The sequence below is a fragment of the Polypterus senegalus genome, chromosome 6 (genome assembly GCF_016835505.1).
Source record: "Polypterus senegalus isolate Bchr_013 chromosome 6, ASM1683550v1, whole genome shotgun sequence".
In the NCBI taxonomy this organism is placed as follows: Eukaryota; Metazoa; Chordata; class Cladistia; order Polypteriformes; family Polypteridae; genus Polypterus; species Polypterus senegalus.
The window spans coordinates 37897877-37919217 of NC_053159.1; the positions used below are offsets into that span (position 1 = coordinate 37897877).

The 21341-nt window shown below is 40.1% G+C and overlaps 1 protein-coding gene across 1 annotated transcript in view; it reads left to right on the forward strand.

Moving 5' to 3' along the window:
* Positions 1-21341, forward strand: part of srm (spermidine synthase) — a 35092-nt gene that overhangs the window by 539 nt on the left and 13212 nt on the right. Inside the window, exons 2-4 of the mRNA XM_039755858.1 lie at positions 8343-8463; positions 11438-11530; positions 14406-14559. Coding sequence (XP_039611792.1) covers positions 8343-8463; positions 11438-11530; positions 14406-14559 — 368 coding nt within the window. The remainder of the gene's footprint in view (positions 1-8342; positions 8464-11437; positions 11531-14405; positions 14560-21341) is intronic.

Sequence of the window (21341 nt, forward strand, 5' to 3'; positions counted from 1 at the left end):
TGAAATGCATATCGTAGTTTGGAACTCCCTTTTTAAACGCCTGCCAAAATTGGTCGAGTGTTGCGGTTTTCAGTCCGCTTTCGAATGTGGCAGCTAGTTTTCGTACTGAATCAGTTTTTCAATCAGAATCAATTTCTCGGTGTTTTTCAGAATTTAACGGAAGATAGTGGATTAGTTTAAATGACCATTACTTAAGTTATTCTGTTTTAACTTTTAAATCTATTCATTTTTATTAACACACACTTTGGCAGAATTGCTTCTAACAACTCCTTATTAAAATAATTTAGTTGGTGAAATAAACTATGCACCGCTCGAAAGGGCAAAAAAAGAAAAACTAAACTCTTTATAACGACTGATAAATCAATAAAAATAATATTTGCGATTCTGTTAGAAATGTGTATTTCTTACAGTATACAGTAAGCAGAAACAGACCTGATGCATATCGTGACAGAGGAATTCGTAATTTGGTTGAAAGGAAAAGCAGAAACTACAGTAACCATCCCCAACTACAGGGCTCTGAGAAGTTGGTCTAGTTTATAGTGCATTGTAAATTCATTTTGGTTACATTTCATTGTACGTTAGTCAGTCTGTAGTTTATATTGCGCCATTAACAGCATGCACGGTGGCTTTACTGGGCAAAACTTTGAATTACACTGACACTTGGAAAAACTGCCACATGCAATTATTACACGAGAAAGGTAGGCAGTGCTGTTCCACTGATTTCTGCGCAGGCTAAACTACTGAAACCTCGTTCATGGTGGGATAGATTGAATGGCTTCTAAGCCCAATTCGTTGTTTTTCAAATGATAGGCTCCTGATGAATCTGGTACATTAAGTTGGTAATTAGTTATTGTCCCTTGGTTTATGGCAGGGACGTCAAATTCTGACCCAAAGTGCTGCAGTGATTTTAAGTTGTTTTCCTCCTGTCCAGTTTATTATCTAGAAGCCAGTCTTGGCTGATAACAGAACTTAGGTTTATCACTTTTATTCTGCCATGTTAAGTCATTATTGTAGTGTAGATTTTTTTTTTGCCTAAAAGAATATCATCCAAGAGATTTGTGGATTAGAGCACATTAGTAGTGCAGTTCTCTTTTTCTCTTTCATTACTTTCCAGATATTTTATTAAAACCACTGCTTCATGATAAACATACATACATAAACACACAGAAATGTTATAGATGGTGAACTTCTGGTTTCTTTATCATTTGCATCTCAGTGAGTGTGCACACAAAACTGGGATACGGTTAGTAACCATCTGGTTATGTTCAAAACCTGCTTTCTTTTAAAAAATAAAAAAAAAGCTCTGTTTACATGTGCAAATCTACATATGGAGTTCTCTTTTGTTAAATGCTCTGATGTCATAAAGAAACTAATCATCAGTGAGATTTGTGAATCCGAAAACAAGCATAAAACAAGCCTCAAGCTTGTTCAAAGTAACTTAGTTATATTGCTCATTACTTATAAAAAAATGTAACTTAATACGCTATAGTTAATTATATAATGTAATGCATCACAACTGGGTGTTACTTTTGCTGTTTTTTTTGTCTGTAAAACTGACCATTTGACTGGCTTGTATTTGTTGTTAAATCCTAAGCTTAATTTTTCCTTGTTTTATAAATATATTTAGTCCTTCATGTGCTGTGAAGTAAATCAAATTGTTCCCTTTTTTACATCCCTGATCTACCAGTTGCTGCTGGCAGCATGTGTGAAGTTAACATAGTGCTTTGGACCTGCACAGACTGTGAAATCCTTAACTGTAAACTGGTTAAGGGTTTACATGGCCGCGTAACTGAGTTAGTTGCAGAGAAGTTTAGGTGTATTAACCTGCTTTCTCAGACACCAATATCCTGGTTTCATTAACTGAAATAAGGGCTTACGTAGCATTTTAGAAACTGGATTTCTGTGAATAACCAAGTTTTTAAAGCTAATGTAAACACATTCACGTAACTGACAGATGGTTAAGAAAACACTAACAATGAATAGAGCAGTTGACAATGAATTTACAAACAGCATTGAAAGAAAACCAGCAACCACTGGTACATTTCAGGACCGAAAGTTGACAACCCATAAAAAACCAACCATTTTCCAACCCGCTGAATCCGAATACAGGGTCACGGGGGGTCTGCTGGAGCCAATCCCAGCCAACACAGGGCACAAGGTAGTAACCAATCCTGGGCAGGGTGCCAACCCACCACAGGACACACACAAACACACCCACACACCAAGCACACACTAGGGCCAATTTAGAATCACCAATCCACCAGGGCGGCACGGTGGCGCAGTGGTAGCGCTGCTGCCTCGCAGTTAGGAGATCCGGGTTCGCTTCCCAGGTTCTCCCTGCGTGGAGTTTGCATGTTCTCCCCGTGTCTGCGTAGGTTTCCTCCGGGCGCTCCGGTTTCCTCCCACAGTCCAAAGACATGCAGGTTAGGTGGATTGGTGATTCTAAATTGGCCCTAGTGTGTGCTTGGGGTGTGGGTGTGTTTGTGTGTGTCCTGCGGTGGGTTGGCACCCTGCCCAGGATTGGTTCCTGCCGAAAGTTGACACTCCGTAGTATTTATAAAAGAAAGCTGTGCTCTGATGCTGCATTTTTATCTGACAGTGTCTGGAGAAGCAATTATATGTAATCTACATTTGGGCAGATTAGAAAGCTAATAGGACATTAGGTTATGTAGTCCGATGTGTTGAGTGCAAGTCAAGGGAGGTTATGATTAAGCTATATAATGCATTTTTGAAGCCTCATCTGGAATGCTATTTGCTAGAGAAAGTCCACAGAGAAGAGCAACTGACTTGATTCCAGGTGTGAGGAAAGATGGAAGGAGTTGAACCTTTTCCATTTAAACAAATGTAGATTAAAAGATAACTTGCTTGAGGTGTTAGCTAGCATCCGTTGTACAAACTCTAAATTTCTGTTACTTTAAAATGACACCTGTAACAAAGAAAGTTGGTACTCCGGAACTTAAGGATAAGTTCCTGTTTTTTTCCCCCCCAGAGAACTTTAGACACATGGAGTAAATTACCAGGTGGTGTGGTAGACAGATTTTAGGGACCTTCAAAACTGTGCTTGATTTTTATTTTGAAAAAATTATGTGAGTAGTATTGACAAACATTGTTGGGTTGAATGGCTTATCCCAGGGGTCTGTTTCAGAAAGAGAGATTAGATAATCCTGGATCTCAGAATAAATTCTGGCTTGCTACATTGCAGTTTTGCAGTAGCAGATAGCTGGTTGCAGAGCACCAGATATCCGTTGGCTCATGTGGTCCCAGGTAGATTAATGTGCATTCACGGCCAAATTTACAAGCCCTTCAGAGTCAAGGACTGAACCACGAACTACAAGTTTAGTGTAAAGGAGCGACCTTTGTGCCAGTGGATCTAAAGGTGCTGATGGCAGTTCATGAAGATTATCAGCATATCCGACAAAAGAATATCACTAACTCAGTGAAATCCATGTGAACTTTGTGTGGTAAATTTTTGCATAGTGAAAAATGTACCCCTGACAACATTACTGAAACAATATACCCTTAACTATGCATTGTATTCTGTTTTTGCGATATCAATTATGCAAAAATGTTTAAGAATTATGACATTAAGTGTTCAGCATACAAGGAGTTATTCTAGTCATTTTTGTGAGAGATGTCAAACATTTTTCAGCCTGCACTGAACCCTGTATTGCCTGGTAATTGCATACCAAAAGAAAGCAAATGCTAAATACTTTAATGCACAGATCTGCAACAGAAGTCTCACAGTACCAACTCTTTAAAAGCTAACTTACCCTGTTCAAATCCGAGGTCCCATATATTTGGCCTTAACATGTCTATAGTAATTATTTGTATGGTATCTCATAATTATTTTAAGAATGGATAAGAGGACTTATTGATATTTGTTTTTAGTATTTGATCAATATATTTGCACTTCATTTGTAAAAGCCATTAGCCAAATGAACTACAATACAATAGAGAAGTATATTGTGCCTTGGTCAATTACGTAACCCCAAATTGAAACTCTGTTAATAAGCATATTAGGCCTAGGTCTCCACTGAAGAGGAGAGTCCTCAGAGGCATATCTTTAAAAGGCAAAGAGACTCCAAGTAAGTAGGCCGCATGTTCCACCAGCAAGTATATTATCAGTTATTATTGCTCAAAATTGTTGTTTAAATGTAATTACACTACTTGTGACTGTTTGTGATTCCTTTTTGATGACAGTTATTTATTCCTGTCACGGGACATTAGGTACAATTTTGCGACTGTTTTGGTGATATGTGTGTCATCTCAAATGCCTTTTACCAAAAGGAAACAAAATGATTTGCATCAGCGTCAGCTAAAATCCACAATGTGTGACACTAAACGTTGTGTTTTTAGAAGGTTGTTCAACTGTATTAAAGACTACGATGTAAAAAGCGAACATTCATGCAAACACTTCACTGGGCATGCCTGAATGTCTGATTGGGTGAATGTGGTGAAGGAGTTGTATTTCTATGTTGATTATTTGATCGAGAATGAACATTTTGTCAGCTTTTATTGTTTCTTAAATAGTACAGCTGGGATCAGCATTTCTGACAAGACATTTTACATCTTTTGATCTTATGACTGGATGTTCTGCTCCTTAATTATTACAACCTCAAAGCAATAATACATCACATTAAAGCTGCTATTTTCAAGTTAGTGTTAGAGCATTGTTTGCCCCAGGTCCTGACCCTGTTCAAAAAGCAGAATTAGTGTATTATCCTCATCTTTGGCCTAACGAATTACGTAATTCTGGCTTAATGAACAGTTTTAGAAATATCAGGTATGACAGAATGAGAGGAATGAAGAAGCACTAAAATTAAAAAAAAAAAAAACAAAACCTGTCTCATGCACAGTAAAAAGTGACGTCTAATAAAGAGATTAATCTCCCTGAGTTAGCTGGCGATCTTTTGGATTACTTTGCATCTCTATTCTTTGAATGCATTTTAAGAATAAAAGAACCAATTAGGGGGTTCTGAATCTTGTAAAAATAAGTCTTTTAAATCCAATGCAGATTAATTCTTTTCCATTAGTACCAGAAAATGGTGACTAATTCATAAGGTGTCTGAAACAAAAACCTACAGCCATATTGCTGTCTGAGGTAATTAGAAATTAAAGTAAGATGGACTACTATTTTTAATTTTTTTTTAAACATTCTTTGAATGTAAACTATCTATCATTTTGCAAATAAAAATTGAGAGTAATTTCAAACAAAATGGCCGGTTAATGCTGGAGGCAAAAATTAGCTGCCCTGTATGCTGTGGTACTTGTAAAATACATTTTGAATTTGTTTCAAAATTACCACTCTGGATGGGCACTGAAATGGTCCAGCTAATGAAGCAGTTTTGAAGGGGAAGCTCAAGACAGATTGCACCAGTAATACAATATCTAGTGCAGTATTAGCATCATCCCACTCTCGTAGAGATGTAGATGTAGTTAGCAGTGCTTCACTGCTAAAAATGGATTAGCAAACACTAAACAGATGACACTCTTTGGGCTTTTAATAACAACAAGTCGATGAATGCACTAAAAGCAGATCTGTATGGAAGACTCTGCAATGCACTCTTTAAATGTTTATTTTGATGAATAATGTAATTACAGTTGTTAAGGCCAATATTTATATATTATTAATTCTGGAAGCATACAAAATCATAAGCAATGATAAATGTCTGATTATTCATGTCCGCACAACCCAGAATCAAATGAACCGGGCTTGAGAATGAATGATTATTTATATTAGGTGCCTTATAAACAACACAAAGATCATTTTTACTGGAATTGATTGTGAAGAGTTGAAAGTCAGAGACCATGTTTCATTAAATGGTGTTAATTATCTTGTATTCCCTGAATATTCAAATGGAAACATGCATTTCATGACATAAAACCTTAAAGAGTGAATTACTGACTGACTTAATTTCAAAATTGTTGTGGCAAAAGCAGTTGTTAAAAAAGAGTATTGTAAGTGAAAGTGTAATGAATGATCACAATATACTTTGGATCTTGTAGTTTTAATGATGTTTGTTCTCTTATTTTGACAGTATTCATGAAACAGTTCAGCAAGTGAAAAAGAAAACATCAAAAAGTGTGTTTTTTATGTTAATATAAATTAAGAATTCCATTTTTATTGCATGCTGAAATTACACCCAGCATATAGTCTCTCCCCATTTATGGATACTGGGGTATCGTCCCTCATTTAAAACTAAATCTGGGCCCTTAGTCATTTACTTGAAGAAAAGAGTTCCATTGGCTTTTTACTGGCTATATGAATTGGATTCTCGGACATCCAAGTGAAAAAGCTCATTGGTCCCATTTCCTTTACAAAATGTATTTCATTTAGTTTAGTGTTGTAATTAGTATACTTGGTTCAGTTGTTGTTTTAGGTTTTCTTTTCAGTGAGACTTCTTAGCAAAAGCTAAACGAATTCCAGCTATAATACTCATAAATTGGGATTGTTTTTTTAATCAATTAATGAACTTTAGCTGGAAGTCTTTTGTAATTGAGGTCAAATTAATTCAATTTATTCTGCTCTAGCATGGTGCACTTCATTGGGGATAGGCTTTGAACGCTTACAAATGTTCAGATATAATACAGTAATAGTAAAGTGCTAAACCTTGCAGCATTCTAAACCTGCATAACAAGATAAACTAACAGTAGGACAGACATTTGTTTCAATGGTTAAAAATGAACTCACTCATAGTAATGTGAAGTCATGTTAACTTAATAATTGTCGTGTGACCAGCTGACAGTGGAGTACAGGAAATCAAAAACTCAAGTTAACAGCATTCCTGGAGAAAATAAACCAGAGGATCCATGGTTATTTATATCAGGGCAAACTTAGGTTTGCTCCTTCTTTGGCTGTAACATTTTATACATAGATACTGAAGTCTGCAACTGTATTCACTGAAGTAAAATAAGATGACTTGGGTCAGTAGCCACTGAATCCTTTGGTTCCCAGTAATGGAGATGATCTATGAAATAAGACATAATATTAACATGGCAGCAGTTGCCACACAGCTGGATGCACAGAAGTGAGACTGAATAACTGCGCTGTTTTTAGTCTCCCAATCCATCAAAGTCTTTGTAAAAGTTTAATTTGAGTTATTGAGTTTAAGTTAACCAACTCTCGTGACTGTTAAGGAATAGGCCTGCCATTTAGCAAAGAAATGATCTGTCTACAGCTAAACCGAATACATCCATTACATTTGTATAATAAATTGCACAGATCTGCACAGGGCTGTGGAGTCGGAGTCGAGGAGTCGGAGTTGGAGACAATTTTGGGTACCTGGAGTCGGTGTCGGCAAAAAGTTAACCGACTCCGACTCCTTCTAAATTTAAATGGGAATTAAAAAAGTAAGTTGAAATGTCCCAATTCACAAACAGTCATAATGAACTACTTCTCTGCTGTAAGAATAAAGCCCAATGCATGCAGTGCATAATGTTACCACAAAACGAACATGTCAAGTAACCATGAAGCATGCTTTTCATTGACTGTATGCGTCACTATATGGGATGTAATGCACAGATAAGGTGCGGCACCGCTTTCCATTGTGTCGTGTTCCACTGTTACAGGGAACTGTGAACCTAGCCTAAAGCCCCCCCATACATTTACAGATGCACTGCCGATTTTTCGGCCGTTCAACGAGTCATCACACGTCAAATGCCTGAAAAATCATCTGGTGTGTTCTTAGCTCGGTCGGCTCCCCTTCACTATGCGCTAGTGAAGGGGCGAGACCGAGAACACAGATCTCCCTACCTGTCTCCAGCAGAGGCTCGTTCTGCTGATCAGCCCTCCGGTGAGTGACACTGGCCAGTAGTTCTGTGGTGAAATGACATGTATGTTGCCTTCCTTTCCTTCAATGGATGTAGAAAATACATTAGCATAGTATATACATAGAGAGGAGTCGGGGAGTCGGAGGATTTAGAAACTGAGGAGTCGGAGCATTTATCTACCGACTCCACAGCCCTGGATCTGCACTGGGTGTGCTAAATTCACCATTTCAGGTCCTTTTAAATATAAACCAGGTAAACCAGGAGAACTGCATATTATGTTCAATTACAGACTCAAGGTTAAAACTGTCACATTGACGTCTACTAAAACCTTTGAGAAATACATCCTTGCAGGACAAAGATTGTCCATTTTTGATTTAGTGATTAAAGCTTCTTTTTCTCATTTGGTTCTCTCAGGCTTTATGTGCATAACTGAGTGAATGTACCAGCCTGCTTTTAGTCACTTTACTCGGATTTGTCCTTTAACATGTGCAGCAAAAATTAGGTTTTGACTTGGGAACCTGAACAGTTTAAAAAGATTTTTTTTTTTAACAGCAAACATTTATTTCTTGTAGCAAGACATATGGCAACGTCTTGGTGTTGGATGGAGTGATCCAGTGCACAGAACGGGATGAGTTCTCTTACCAGGAAATGATTGCAAACCTTCCTCTCTGCAGCCATCCTAACCCAAAGAAGGTACAGCTGGATATACTATTCAGTAGCAAATATGTGCTGATGTTCTGTTTAGATTACAAATAAAACGTGAGTAGGAAATTTTGATTATTTTAATTGAAATTGGTTTAGAGATCTGCTTCGATCCTAAGTAATAGAATCAGGCTAAAAAATGGCAGGTGTAGTGGTTTTTAGACCCCCCCAAAAAAAATAAATTCCCTTCTTATTTGTTTATGTGGGATATAAGAGAAAGCATACTTCCAGGTAAAGGTACACCACAAGAAATTTGAATTTTTGGCAGACACATTTTTCTGAATCCTGTCTGAATTGGCTGACCAGCTCAAGACATTTAACTACTGATGGGAGTTGTTGTCATTTACATGCTAAAACAGTTTACTGAGGAAATATTTTAATTCTCATAATTTGAACCCTTTTTCACATCAATAACAATTACAGCCTGGGATTCTGAACAGTTTGAATGGAAATGTTTATTTATAGATCAAACACTTTTCGTAGAGTTTCCTGAAAAAAAACTTTTAAACCATTAAAAGTTAAGTTAAAAAAAAATGAAACGTTAACAACTTGTAAGTATTCTTTACTCCATTTAGTACTTGCTTGAACTTCTCGTCACAGCCATTACAGCAAGTAGCCCTTTTGGGAAAGTTTCTTTTAATTTTACTCTTTGTAATGGAGCAAGTGTACAGCATTCATCTTCCTGCCATTCCCTCCTCCTAAAAAGCATCACCAAAGCATAATGCTACCACTATCACATTTTACAGTCAAGATAGCGTTACCTGGCTGATGTGCACTGTTAGATTTACACCACACATACCATCCTTCCATCCATTATCCAACCCGCTATATCCTAAGTGCAGGGTCACTGGGGTCTGCTGGAACCAATCCCAGCCAACACAAGGTGCAAGGCAGGAAACAAACCCCAGGTAGGGTGCCTGCCCACTACAGCCACACATATTGCTTAATGTTAAAGCCAAACAGTTACAATTTAGTCTTATTAGACCAGAAGGCTTTTTTGCCACAGAAATCTCTGAAGAATCTTTCTTGTGACATTTTGCATTTTTTTTTTCCCCATTGTGCAAGGGACTCTTTCTGCTCTTTCATAAAGGCCCATTTTGTGCAGCATCTTACATTTGCTGAGTTGTGAACATTTTCTCCAATCGCAATCACTGACTCCTGCAACTCAGTAACAGATGGTGTCATAGTACCCTCTCTGACAAGTACATTTCTTTTCGTGACTGACTAAATTTAGAAGAGTGGCCTGACCTATGCATATTGATTATAGTTTCACATTTAGTCCACTTCTGTGTGATGGACTGCACTGATCTCCAATGCGTGTTCAATGCCTTTTGTTCTCTAATTATATCCCTGAATTTTTGGAAATGCAATTTTGTCTTCATTTTGATTTGTTTTCTAGAAAGTCTCTACCATATTGTTTGACTTTGGTGAGTGAGGGACTATTTATACTGCTAAATTAATTGAGAACAGGTGATCCATCCAATTTTGCAAGTTGGTAAGGCAATACTCTGCACATCAGCAAAGTTAATCTAGTGTTTATTTAGTAAAGAATATGAATACATTTTAAATCTCAATTTTTTTTTTCTTTTTAAAAATTTGTTGAAATAATTTTAATTTGTTCCTTTTAATTTACCATAGTTAGAACTTTGTCCACAGGGGGATATTTGGCTTTTTACCAAAGCTCATAACATAAGTAAATAAATAGATATATACACAAATGCACCCACACACACACACACTATGGTTCAACACACATCAGAATCACTGAGATAGAAGAAATTTTAAAAAGAAAGGAAAAACCTGATATGGCAGTTATAGTCACCGTGAGTTGTTATATAGGCATATTGCCGTTTTTATAAAGGAGCCACAGTACCTCTCCTTGACACACTTCTGCTGAATAATTCGCTGCCTGAAACTACTCGTTGTTAGTGTGTTAGAGAGAGTATGTGCAACATTGTTCATGAAGGCACTCAGTTTTGTTTTAATTCTATCCTTTGCTACTACCTTCAGGGGCTCCAGAGTACATCCCCAAACTGAGCCTACACTTTTAATTAGTTTGTTGATTTGGTGGGCGTCTTTTGAAGTGATGTTAACTGCCCTGCTCACTGCAGTGTAGAACATCTCACTGGTCATCACTGAGTTGTAGAACATTTGAAGGATGTCATTACCTACATTAAAGGAATACAAACTCCAAATAAAAAAGAGCCTACTCTGCCCTTTCTTATATAGCTGTTCTGTGTTACAAGATCTCTCTGACCTTTCATTGATATGGACACCAAAGTACTTGTAGGAGGGCACCATCTCTATAGCCACTCCCTGAATAATAGCCAAACAAAGAGGATCTTAGGTGAGACTAAAGTCAATAACCAGTTTCTTGGGTTTTCTGATGTTAAGTTGAAGACCATTTCTTATGCACCAAGTTAAAAAAAAAAAGTGTTCCACCAGAATGATATATTCTGTCTCATTCCCCCTACTCAATGCACCCCATAAGTGCAGAATCATCTGAGAATTTCTGCAAATGACATGCTGTTGCATTTATTGTCTGAAGTATAAAGCGAAAAGGAAACGGGACTGTTCCTGGTGGTGCTTCAATGTTGCTCACATCCATATTAGAGACACAGCATGATGTACACTGTTTCATAGAACTACTGGAAAAGTGATCAGCAAGTTTAGAATCTGAGACAATAAAAAATGAAAAAAGTTTTGGGATACTGTTAGAACTAATGTGTAATATACTGTGTACATTTTTTATAATGTATGCACATAAATATATTATATGCATATTATATATTGGTGCCTTAGTGTGTAATATTCTGTGTGCACTTTTTTATAATGTATACACATAAATGCATTATATATGCATTTTATATATTGGTGCCTTAAATATTTATACTGTATATATTCAAGATTTAATCTAAATGCATGAGATGTGATAAAGGGGAACATAATCTTTCCTGCTTCCTAGGTGTTGATCATCGGAGGTGGAGATGGTGGAGTGCTGAGGGAAGTCATCAAGCACCGTTCAGTAGAGTCAGTTGTACAATGTGAGATCGATGAGGTGAGCTTGGTGGGCTACAAAGAAGAGTATGCTTGCAGACATTTATAAAAAAAAAAAAAATGCTCCCAGACGCTTTCTCTTCTGAGCCTTTTGTTTTTCAGCTGCTTGAGTATGATAATGCATCAGTTATTTAAGTCTTAGTCTCTGATATCTTGCCTCTTGAAGCCATAGTGTAAAATCATTTTCATTAACATTAACACGTTATTTTTTAGAGTTGAAACTACAGTTTACTGATGCTTCTGTCTAATGCTCAAACAATTAAATGGTAGTTCTTCTTGAACAATGCTTATTCACTTTAATGGATAATGTTACATATGTTTTGATAAGTTTGTGTTATTGAGTATTAAGTATTATTTACATCTTGCCTGAAGAAGGGGCCTGGGTTGCCTCAAAAGCTTGCATATTTTAATCTTTTTAGTTAGCCAATAAAAGGTGTCATTTTGATGGCTCTACATTCATAATGGCTAACACGGTACAACACCCTAGTACTACGGAGTATTAAGATAAAACAAACTTGGCGTACAAAGGCGAGTATGGAGAGTTGAAGTAAGTCCTACTGTTACCTCTTTAAAATATTTATATGACATTAGCCAAAACCTATGAACATCAGCTCCATTTAACCAGTGGTGGTGAGCAGTATATACCACTAGTCGGCTATGTCAAGTACAGGTTAGGTCAGGAAGCATGCACTAGCCACATGACGAAACAACTCGGGATCCCGGTTGGTAACCCCCCAGGCAGATGCATGGTCCAGTCCCACCCTCCGGAAATAATCATCTATCTGCCACAGCCAGGTGTTAAATGGGCGTCCCTAGAATGGCCCTAGCAAGGACCTTACCCAACACCGAGAGCAGTGTTATCCCCCTGTAGTTGCTGTAATCCAGGCGATCACCCTTCCCTTCCCAGATGGGGACAAGAAGCCCCGTTTTCCACTCAGCTAGGATGCTGCGAAGATTGCTTGCAATGCCAGGAGGACAGCCTTAAATGTTCACCACAGATACCACCGATCTCTCCAGCCTTCCCAACCCTCGGCTGGTTTACCACCTTTGCAATCTTGGTAAGATTGCCTCGTTCACAGCTAATTGAAGGATCAGCCTCAAGAACTGTGGACCCAGAGATGTCCAACATCCTAGCTGGAGGATCAGCTTTAAACAGCTGCTCAAAGTAGCCAGCCCAGCAGGTCACAACTGCAGCATCATCCATAAGCACCATTCCATCAGCTGCCCTGCTGATGTGTAATGCTTCGATTTCTCTGTAAGCAGAATGTGGGTTGCTAGACCATAGATGGTGTGTCAGTTGCTCACAGATTCCTCTAACCTACGCCTCCTTATCTGTCCTCAGAGCCCTCACAGCCGTTCTTCTCAGTTCCCAGTATAGACTGGAGTTGCCATCAAGCCACATGCTGCAACTCCTCCTGATAATATCCAGGGTGCCCTGCGAGATGAAATCCCTCCTTTTGGGGACATTGGCAGCACCAGCACAACCCTCAGCAACCTTCAGGGTTTTGTCACAGAAGGTCTTCCACATCATATTAGGATCGACAGTCGCACCCAAGTCTGCAAGTTCCTCACACAAACTGCATGCAGTCTCATTAGAAACAGCCTGATCCTGGAGTCTGGCCAGGTCCAGCCTCATTCTCTTAGTAGGTGGTATCCTACTGGACCTAAGCTTGATCTTCAGAGTAGCAACAAGTCTGTGGTCAGAGTTGACAAACTGGGGACTTCTGTAGACCCTGCAGTTCTGCAGGATCCTCCAGCATCTGCCCACTATCTCCTTCACCACACCACCAGTATTGGAGTACCAATTCAAATGATGTGGCTTAGGACACTGGACCCAGGATCCAGTGATCGACAGAGCCTGACCTTTTACAAAGGCAAGGAACATGGAAGCACGTTCGCCCTGATCACTAGACCAAACACAATCCTCATAGCCAGCCCCGACAGTGCCAGTGGTCGCATTGAAGTCACCCTTGACCAGTGGAGTGTCATCTCACAAGCACCCATCGACCATGGTATGTGATGTCTCAGTGAGGGAGACATTCTTCTCGCAACTTCACTCGGTGGTTGGAGTATACACTGAGACAACAGGCAAGGCACCCAGAGACTGCCTTAATCGGAGTCTCATAATACACTTGTTGAAAGGAGTGACATTGGACACCATCAGAAGGAGCTGATCCACCACAGCAGTAGCTACTACCTGAGTCTGACAGCCATCAGAGCGACCAGACCAATAAAAAGTGTACCTTCTTACAGAGATCTGGGTAGTCCAAGGTCTGTGTACCTCATACTGTGCTGCAACTGAAATGCAGAGTTTACAAGACTCTTCTGACAGCAGAGGAAGATTGACATCATGCTGGAGAGGCAAAACGTTTCACGTGCCTACCCGGATGGGCTGCCTCAAGTTAGGGCCCAAGTTTTTCCATGTAGTAGGTGATGCCTCAGCCCCAAACCAGTTCTGATCCCCAATAGCCCTGACCCGACTAGTTCTTTGCCGGATTTGACTTTTCTGGGGATGATGCTCCAAGGGCTTCCCCCTTCCCCTTCATAATGCAAACAGCCATCCTTTGGGCAGACGCAGCAGAGCTACTCCTGTGGAGAGCAGAAACAAGTCTTATATGGCATTTTGGAGCTGTATGAAGTTTTTACGGTGGCTGGAGTGCCAGTCCTGGCACCAACCCCCAAGCTTTCCTTGTAAGTTGGAGGACCCATTTACAGCCCTGAATGCAGTTTAACATCATACTCTGGACAAGCAGAAAATATATCTGACAAGTAAGTAGTAGAGTTTATTGTAAGTATAACTGCAAAGAAATCTAGATTAATGATGAGTAGAGGAAATTCCATTGACAGCACTTGTTTCTTGTTACTTTGTTTTTCAGGATGTGATCAATGTATCCAAGAAGTTTTTACCTGAAATGGCCAAGGGCTTTTTCAGTCCTAAACTGACCTTGAATGTTGGTGATGGCTTTGAATTTATGAAACAGAACCAGGATGCCTTTGATGTCATCATTACAGATTCATCTGACCCTGTTGGTAAGAAGAATTTGTGATTCTACCACAACAAAATGTAGTTGTGATTCTAGCACAACAAAATGTTAAAAAGAATAAGGCCTTCAGATGGACTCTGAAACCTAACTGGCCTGCTGAAAATAGATCTCACTCCAAGTCAAGCCTGACCATAGGCGAATGAGAGGCTTTAGGAGTGTCAAGGTTTCAAAATGAGGAACATGCTTTCAAAGTTCAAAATTCACAAAGTATACCAAATATGTCTCTAAGATGGAAAGAAAGGAAAATTCTGGCTTGTATAGAATCAAGTCCCAGAAGAATCTTTATGTCCCTTGGCAGTCCTACCCACAGACTACAAGAACATAGAAGAACAATGTCCCATACATAGAAAGTACATAATGAATAAACAGAAAAAATATAATTAAAATAAACATTTGACTATTCACAAATTACAAAAATTATATGGAGGTTAAAGGAGTAGTTAATGTTATGACAATAAGTCACATTCATTACCTGGTTTATAAAATAACAGTTTTGTTATGGTGCCAGGTGATAATCGACTCCTGCTGTTTAACCAAATATCTTTTTTTAGAACATTTTAACTACTGTTTTGAGTATTTAAACTGTCTTAAATGGCTAAATTTACCTTGTGAGGGTATTTTGAAAATGGTGTGTGTATCAAGGTTGCAATTACCCTTAAGTAGAAATATTGTACTGGCAAATGTCATCTTTTTGGAATTTGCTTGAATGAACATGGAGTTCCTTCTCATATTTAGGTGTTCTCCAACTATCAGAAAACATACTGTTAGGTGTGTGGCTTGATAACTCTCCCATTTACTAGCACCCCTAAGATATTTGATGATCCTACAAAGACCCTCAGTTTTTCGGTTTGTGTAGCTTTTCCTTTGTCTTTCCATTCAAATGAGGTGGCTCCCTCAATTTTGTTTCTCTAAAGAAAAAGCAATTATTTTTGCCTTACCACCTTGTAGGTTCTCTCTTACCTGCAAACCTTTTCTCTTATGTCTTTAGAGTTTTACTTCAAACTCACTTACCCTAGGCTTCTCTTTCTACTAGCAGGTATTTCTGTTATAAAAAGGCCACAATGTCACTTAACAGCTCCTGTAGTTATGATACCTTCCTCTATCAACCCCCCCCACCAAGGCTGGTGCCTATATTAGGTTTTGGGCAATATGGGGGGATAATGCTGGATGTCTATACTGATATGGACTGGGTAATGTGTTAGGAACGAACGGATGCCACATCGTTTCATGGAAATGAAAATTCTCAACCTAAAGAAGGCAAAGACTCCCCAAAATTCAAAGTGAAAAAACGTTGCAGCAGGCTAGTCCATTTTGCCGAAATTTCATTGCAGCAACTCAAAATCGTACTACTCAGTAGTTTGTATGGCCCCCATGTGCTTGTATGCATGCCTGACAACATTTGGGCATGCTCCTAATGAGACGACAGATGGTTTTCTTGGGGATCTCCCAGATCTGGACCAGGGCATAACTGAGCTCCTGGACAGTCTGAGGTGCAACCTGGTGGCGTCAGATGGACTGAAACCTAATGTCCCAGAGTTGTTCTATTGGATTTAGGTCAGGTGAGTGTGGTGACCAGTCAGTGGTATCAGTTCCTTCATCCTCCAGGAACTGCCTCCATACTCTTGCCACATGAGGTATTGTCGTGCACCAAGAGGAACCCAGGACCTATTGCACCAGAATAGGGGCTGACAATGGGTCCAAGGATTTCATCCCGATACCTAATGGCAGTCAAAGTGCCATTAACTAGGCTGTAGAGGTCTGTGCTTCCCTCCATGGTTATGCCTCCCCAGACCATCACTGACCCACCACCAAACCGATCATGCTGAACGATGTTACAGGTAGCATGATGTTCTCTGCTGCTTCTCTAGACCCTTTCATGTCTCTCTCATGTGCTCAGGGTGAACCTGCTCTCATCTGTGAAAAGCACAGGGCACCAGTGTTGGACCTGCCAATTTTGGTATTCTGTGGCAAATGCCAACCAAGCTCCACGGTACCAGGTAGTGAACACAGGGGCAACTGGAGGACATCATGCGAGCCTCAGGCCACCCTCATGAAGTCTGTTTCTGATTGTTTGGTCAGAGACATTCACACCAGTGGCATGCTGGAGGTCATTGTGTAGGGCTCTGGCAGTGCTTATTCTGTTCCTCCTTGCCCACAGGAGCAGATATCGGTTCTGCTGATGGGTTAAGGTCCTTCTAGAACCCTGTCCAGCTCTCTTACAGTAACTGCCTGTCTCCTGGAATCTCCTCCATTTGCATGAGACTGTGCTGGGAGATGCAGCAAACCTTCTGGCAATGGCATGTATTGATGTGCCATCCTGGAGAAGTTGGACCACTTTTGCAACCTCTGTAGAGTCCAGGTATCGCCTCATACCACCAGTAGTGACACTGACTGTAGCCGAATACAAAACTAGTAAAAATAAAAAAAAACAGTCAGGAAAGATGAGGAAGGAAAAAGGTCAGTGGCCTCCACCTGTTAAACCATTCCTGTTTTGGGAGTCATCTCAAAGTGCACCTCATTAACATCAAAGCAGCTGAAACTGATTAACAACCCCCTCTGTTACTTAACTGACCAGATCAATATTCCAGAAGTTTCATTGACTTGATGCTAAACATTGATTCAAAAGTGTTCCTTAATTTTTTTTTGAGCAGTGTGTGTGTTTATATATAATATATAGTGACGGGCGGCCACAGCCAGTACCTGGCCGAGACGCCAACTGTATGGAAGGACCGAGGGAGAGAGAGCATTGACAAGGTATTCCCTGGGACGCTGGAGGGCAGCTATCCTGGGTGACTGTAGCACCATGGATTTCCACAGCGTATGCTGGGAGTTGGAGTTTGGCACAGCCCTGTTGGGTACCATGGGGCTGCCAGTGGGAGCTGAAGCGCCCTACATTGGGCTCTCGCCACACCTGGGAGTGATTCTGGGTCTGATTAGTGAGCCACCTGGAACACTCCAAGGACTTGCTTAAAAGGAGCTGCCTCACTCCCTTTGGAGAGCCACAGTTGTAATGAAGAAGGACAAAGCTTGCAAGGGAGGAGTGGAGGCAGAATGACTGGGAATTGGCAGCTGAAGGAAAGACTGTGGTGTGGTACTGTATGGACTGTGCTGTACTTTGGGGGGTGCGAAGAAGAAACGCTTCCCCGGCTGTAAATAAAGGCTTGTTGTGTGGTGAACCTGTGTGCTGCCTGCCTGTGTCAGGTTAGTGGCGGCTGTACACGTCCTGGTAGTCCACAGTGTATGAATGTATCAGCAGGTTTTTCAAGTAGCAGAAACTTTATTACTGTTCTGCCAGTTACAAACGCAAGTCTTTTACAGAGGTGAACCAGCCTCACAAGGAGCAGCTGTCAGACAAACTTGATGCAACAAGTTGCAACAAACTTGATGCAACAAGTTGCAACAAACTTGATGCAACAAGTTGCAACAAACTTGATGCAACAAGTTGCAACAAACTTGATGCAACAAGTTTCTGAAGAGCTGCAGCAGCGGCCACATATATATATATATATATATATATATATATATATATATATACACACACACACACAGATGGAGCCACGTCAAATAGCGCGGCGTGTGAATGGCGTCGGCTGCCCTATGCACGCCGTGATCCCCCTCCCTCTACTGACAGAAGGCGTGTCAAGATTTCACAGTAAACACGCCCATTCATGCCCTATTTATACATTTACCTGGTTCCACCAGTAGATGGCGCTTTGTTCTCAAGAACACGTTAACACACGCCAGCAATTTAGCTGCGCTGAGTTGCAATCACGTGATTTTAACATTATATTTTATTATTATAATTATAACATTATATTATATTATATTATTATATAGGAGCTTCCTGTCTGCCTATCATATAGTGCCTTTCCTTCCTACCTACCTATCTATATATCTATCCCCTTAGCTGTTTTTATATATCTATTATACAGTGCCTTCCCTGTTTATTTATATATCTAGTGCCTTCTCTGCCTGTCTGTCTGTCTGATTGCATATAGCGCTGAACTTACTGCTCAGTACTATTCTGTCCTCTGCGTGTCCTGGAGTACAAAAGAAACAGCACCATGTGCGAACTGGCAAGATCGGGGAAAAAACACGCGGTCACTGATTACAAACCGCAAGATGAATGAAAGAGACAATATATGTAAAAACATCATCGCACTAATGCAATATTATTTGAAAGCGAATAGCGTCAGATCGGGTTTGAATATGCGCCCGATCGGACGCTGTTCGTTTTCAAATAATATTGCATGTACTTAACTATTTTAGAATAAAACATACATTTGATTTCAGTCAGTCTGTAAGAGCCAGTGTAAATGCATGATAATTGTAAAGGTTAGCTTTTTTTAAATTCAGTTCCATTCTCTCAGTCGCGTTCACGATCAAGCTCCCCACTACCCCTGACAATGCTGTTTTCACATAAAGAGGCGCTATAACTCGAATGTGATTTATTTGGAGACGCACTATACTCGAATGTGATTTATTTGGAGACGCACTATACTCGAATGTGATTTATTTGGAGACGCTATACTCGAATGTGATTTATTTGGAGAGCGCTATAACTCAAATGTGATTTATTTGGAGACGCGCTATACTCGAATGTGATTTATTTGGAGACGCGCTATAACTCGAATGTGATTTATTTGGAGACGCGCTATACTCGAATGTTATTTATATAGGGAAGAAAGTACAATGTCAGGTGCTCATTCAGTGTAATAGGAACCATAGCACAGAGAGATGTGTACACTGCAACAAGTACACATGTCGTGAATGTAGGAAGGGTGTGTGGGAATTGTTAATATTTGAATGTGATGATTTTATACAGCACGGATCGGAAATCAGCAGTTCTTAGCATTGCACCACGCAGCTGTCGTATCAACCGCCTACTGTAACTTGCTTTAATTTTTTCTTCACTTATAGTCTAGAATAAAAATATTTTACTAACTAGTTTTATTAATTCATTATTTAATAATAAATAGCATAATCATCATGGGTTGTGTAGTGAGTGATTTAACAAATCTGTTTTATTAATCGGTTTGTTGTTGTTTTTTTTACCACGTCATCTATTTATGAAACTATGTTGACAATACAAGAACTGCCTATACAGTATATTAAAGATACGGTATAGGGCTTCCTGGACACTGCAGTTAACTGAAGCAGTCAATGCTCCATCTGGCGGGATTATACAGCATTGCAACCATCTTTTAGAAAGCGCATGGGGCGTTTATGGGGCGGGGCATCGTTAACTGCGTCATCGCGGGGGATCACATTCCGTGCACGGATCGTGCATGGTCCTGTCATGGACCTGTCATGCTCCAGGCGGCTGTTTGACGTGGCTCCCACTGTATATACACACACTCACCTAAAGGATTATTAGGAACACCATACTAATACGGTGTTTGACCCCCTTTTGCCTTCAGAACTGCCTTAATTCTACGTGGCATTGATTCAACAAGGTGCTGAAAGCATTCTTTAGAAATGTTGGCCCATATTGATAGGATAGCATCTTGCAGTTGATGGAGATTTGTGGGATGCACATCCAGGGCACGAAGCTCCGTTCCACCACATCCCAAAGATGCTCTATTGGGTTGAGATCTGGTGACTGTGGGGGCCATTTTAGTACAGTGAACTCATTGTCATGTTCAAGAAACCAATTTGAAATGATTCGAGCTTTGTGACATGGTGCATTATCCTGCTGGATGTAGCCATCAAAGGATGGGTACATGGTGGTCATGAAGGGATGGACAAGGTCAGAAACAATGCTCAGGTAGCCCGTGGCATTTAAACGATGCCCAATTGGCACTAAGGGGCCTAAAGTGTGCCAAGAAAACATCCCCCACACCATTACACCACCACCACCAGCCTGCATAGTGGTAACAAGGCATGATGGATCCATGTTCTCATTCTGTTTACGCCAAATTCTGACTCTACCATTTGAATGTCTCAACAGAAATCGAGACTCATCAGACCAGGCAACATTTTTCCAGTCTTCAACTGTCCAATTTTGGTGAGCTTGTGCAAATTGTAGCCTCTTTTTCCTATTTGTAGTGGAGAGGAGTGGTACCCGGTGGGGTCTTCTGCTGTTGTAGCCCATCCGCCTCAAGGTTGTGTGTGTTGTGGCTTCACAAATGCTTTGCTGCATACCTCAGTTGTAACGAGTGGTTATTTCAGTCAAAGTTGCTCTTCTATCAGCTTGAATCAGTCGGCCCATTCTCCTCTGACCTCTAGCATCAACAAGGCATTTTCGCCCACAGGACTGCCGCATACTGGATTTTTTTCCATTTTCACACCATTCTTTGTAAACCCTAGAAATGGTTGTGCGTGAAAATCCCAGTAACTGAGCAGATTGTGAAATACTCAGACCGGCCCGTCTGGCACCAACAACCACGCCACGCTCAAAATTGCTTAAATCACCTTTCTTTCCCATTCTGACATTCAGTTTGGAGTTCAGGAGATTGTCTTGGCCAGGACCACACCCCTAATTGCATTGAAGCAACTGCCATGTGATTGGTTGATTAGATAATTGCATTAATGAGAAATTGAACAGGTGTTCCTAATAATCCTTTAGGTGAGTGTGTGTGTGTGTGTGTGTGTGTGTGTATATACACACACACTATATATAAATAAAATTGTGTGTATATATACACACACACTTTTTTTTTGGCCCCACAGCTTGCGTGTGGAAGCTGAAGATTACATGCCAATCAGTGGCAGTTTTCATGATGGAAACTACATATAAAATTAGTCTGTCTTTTGGCTTAAGACTGA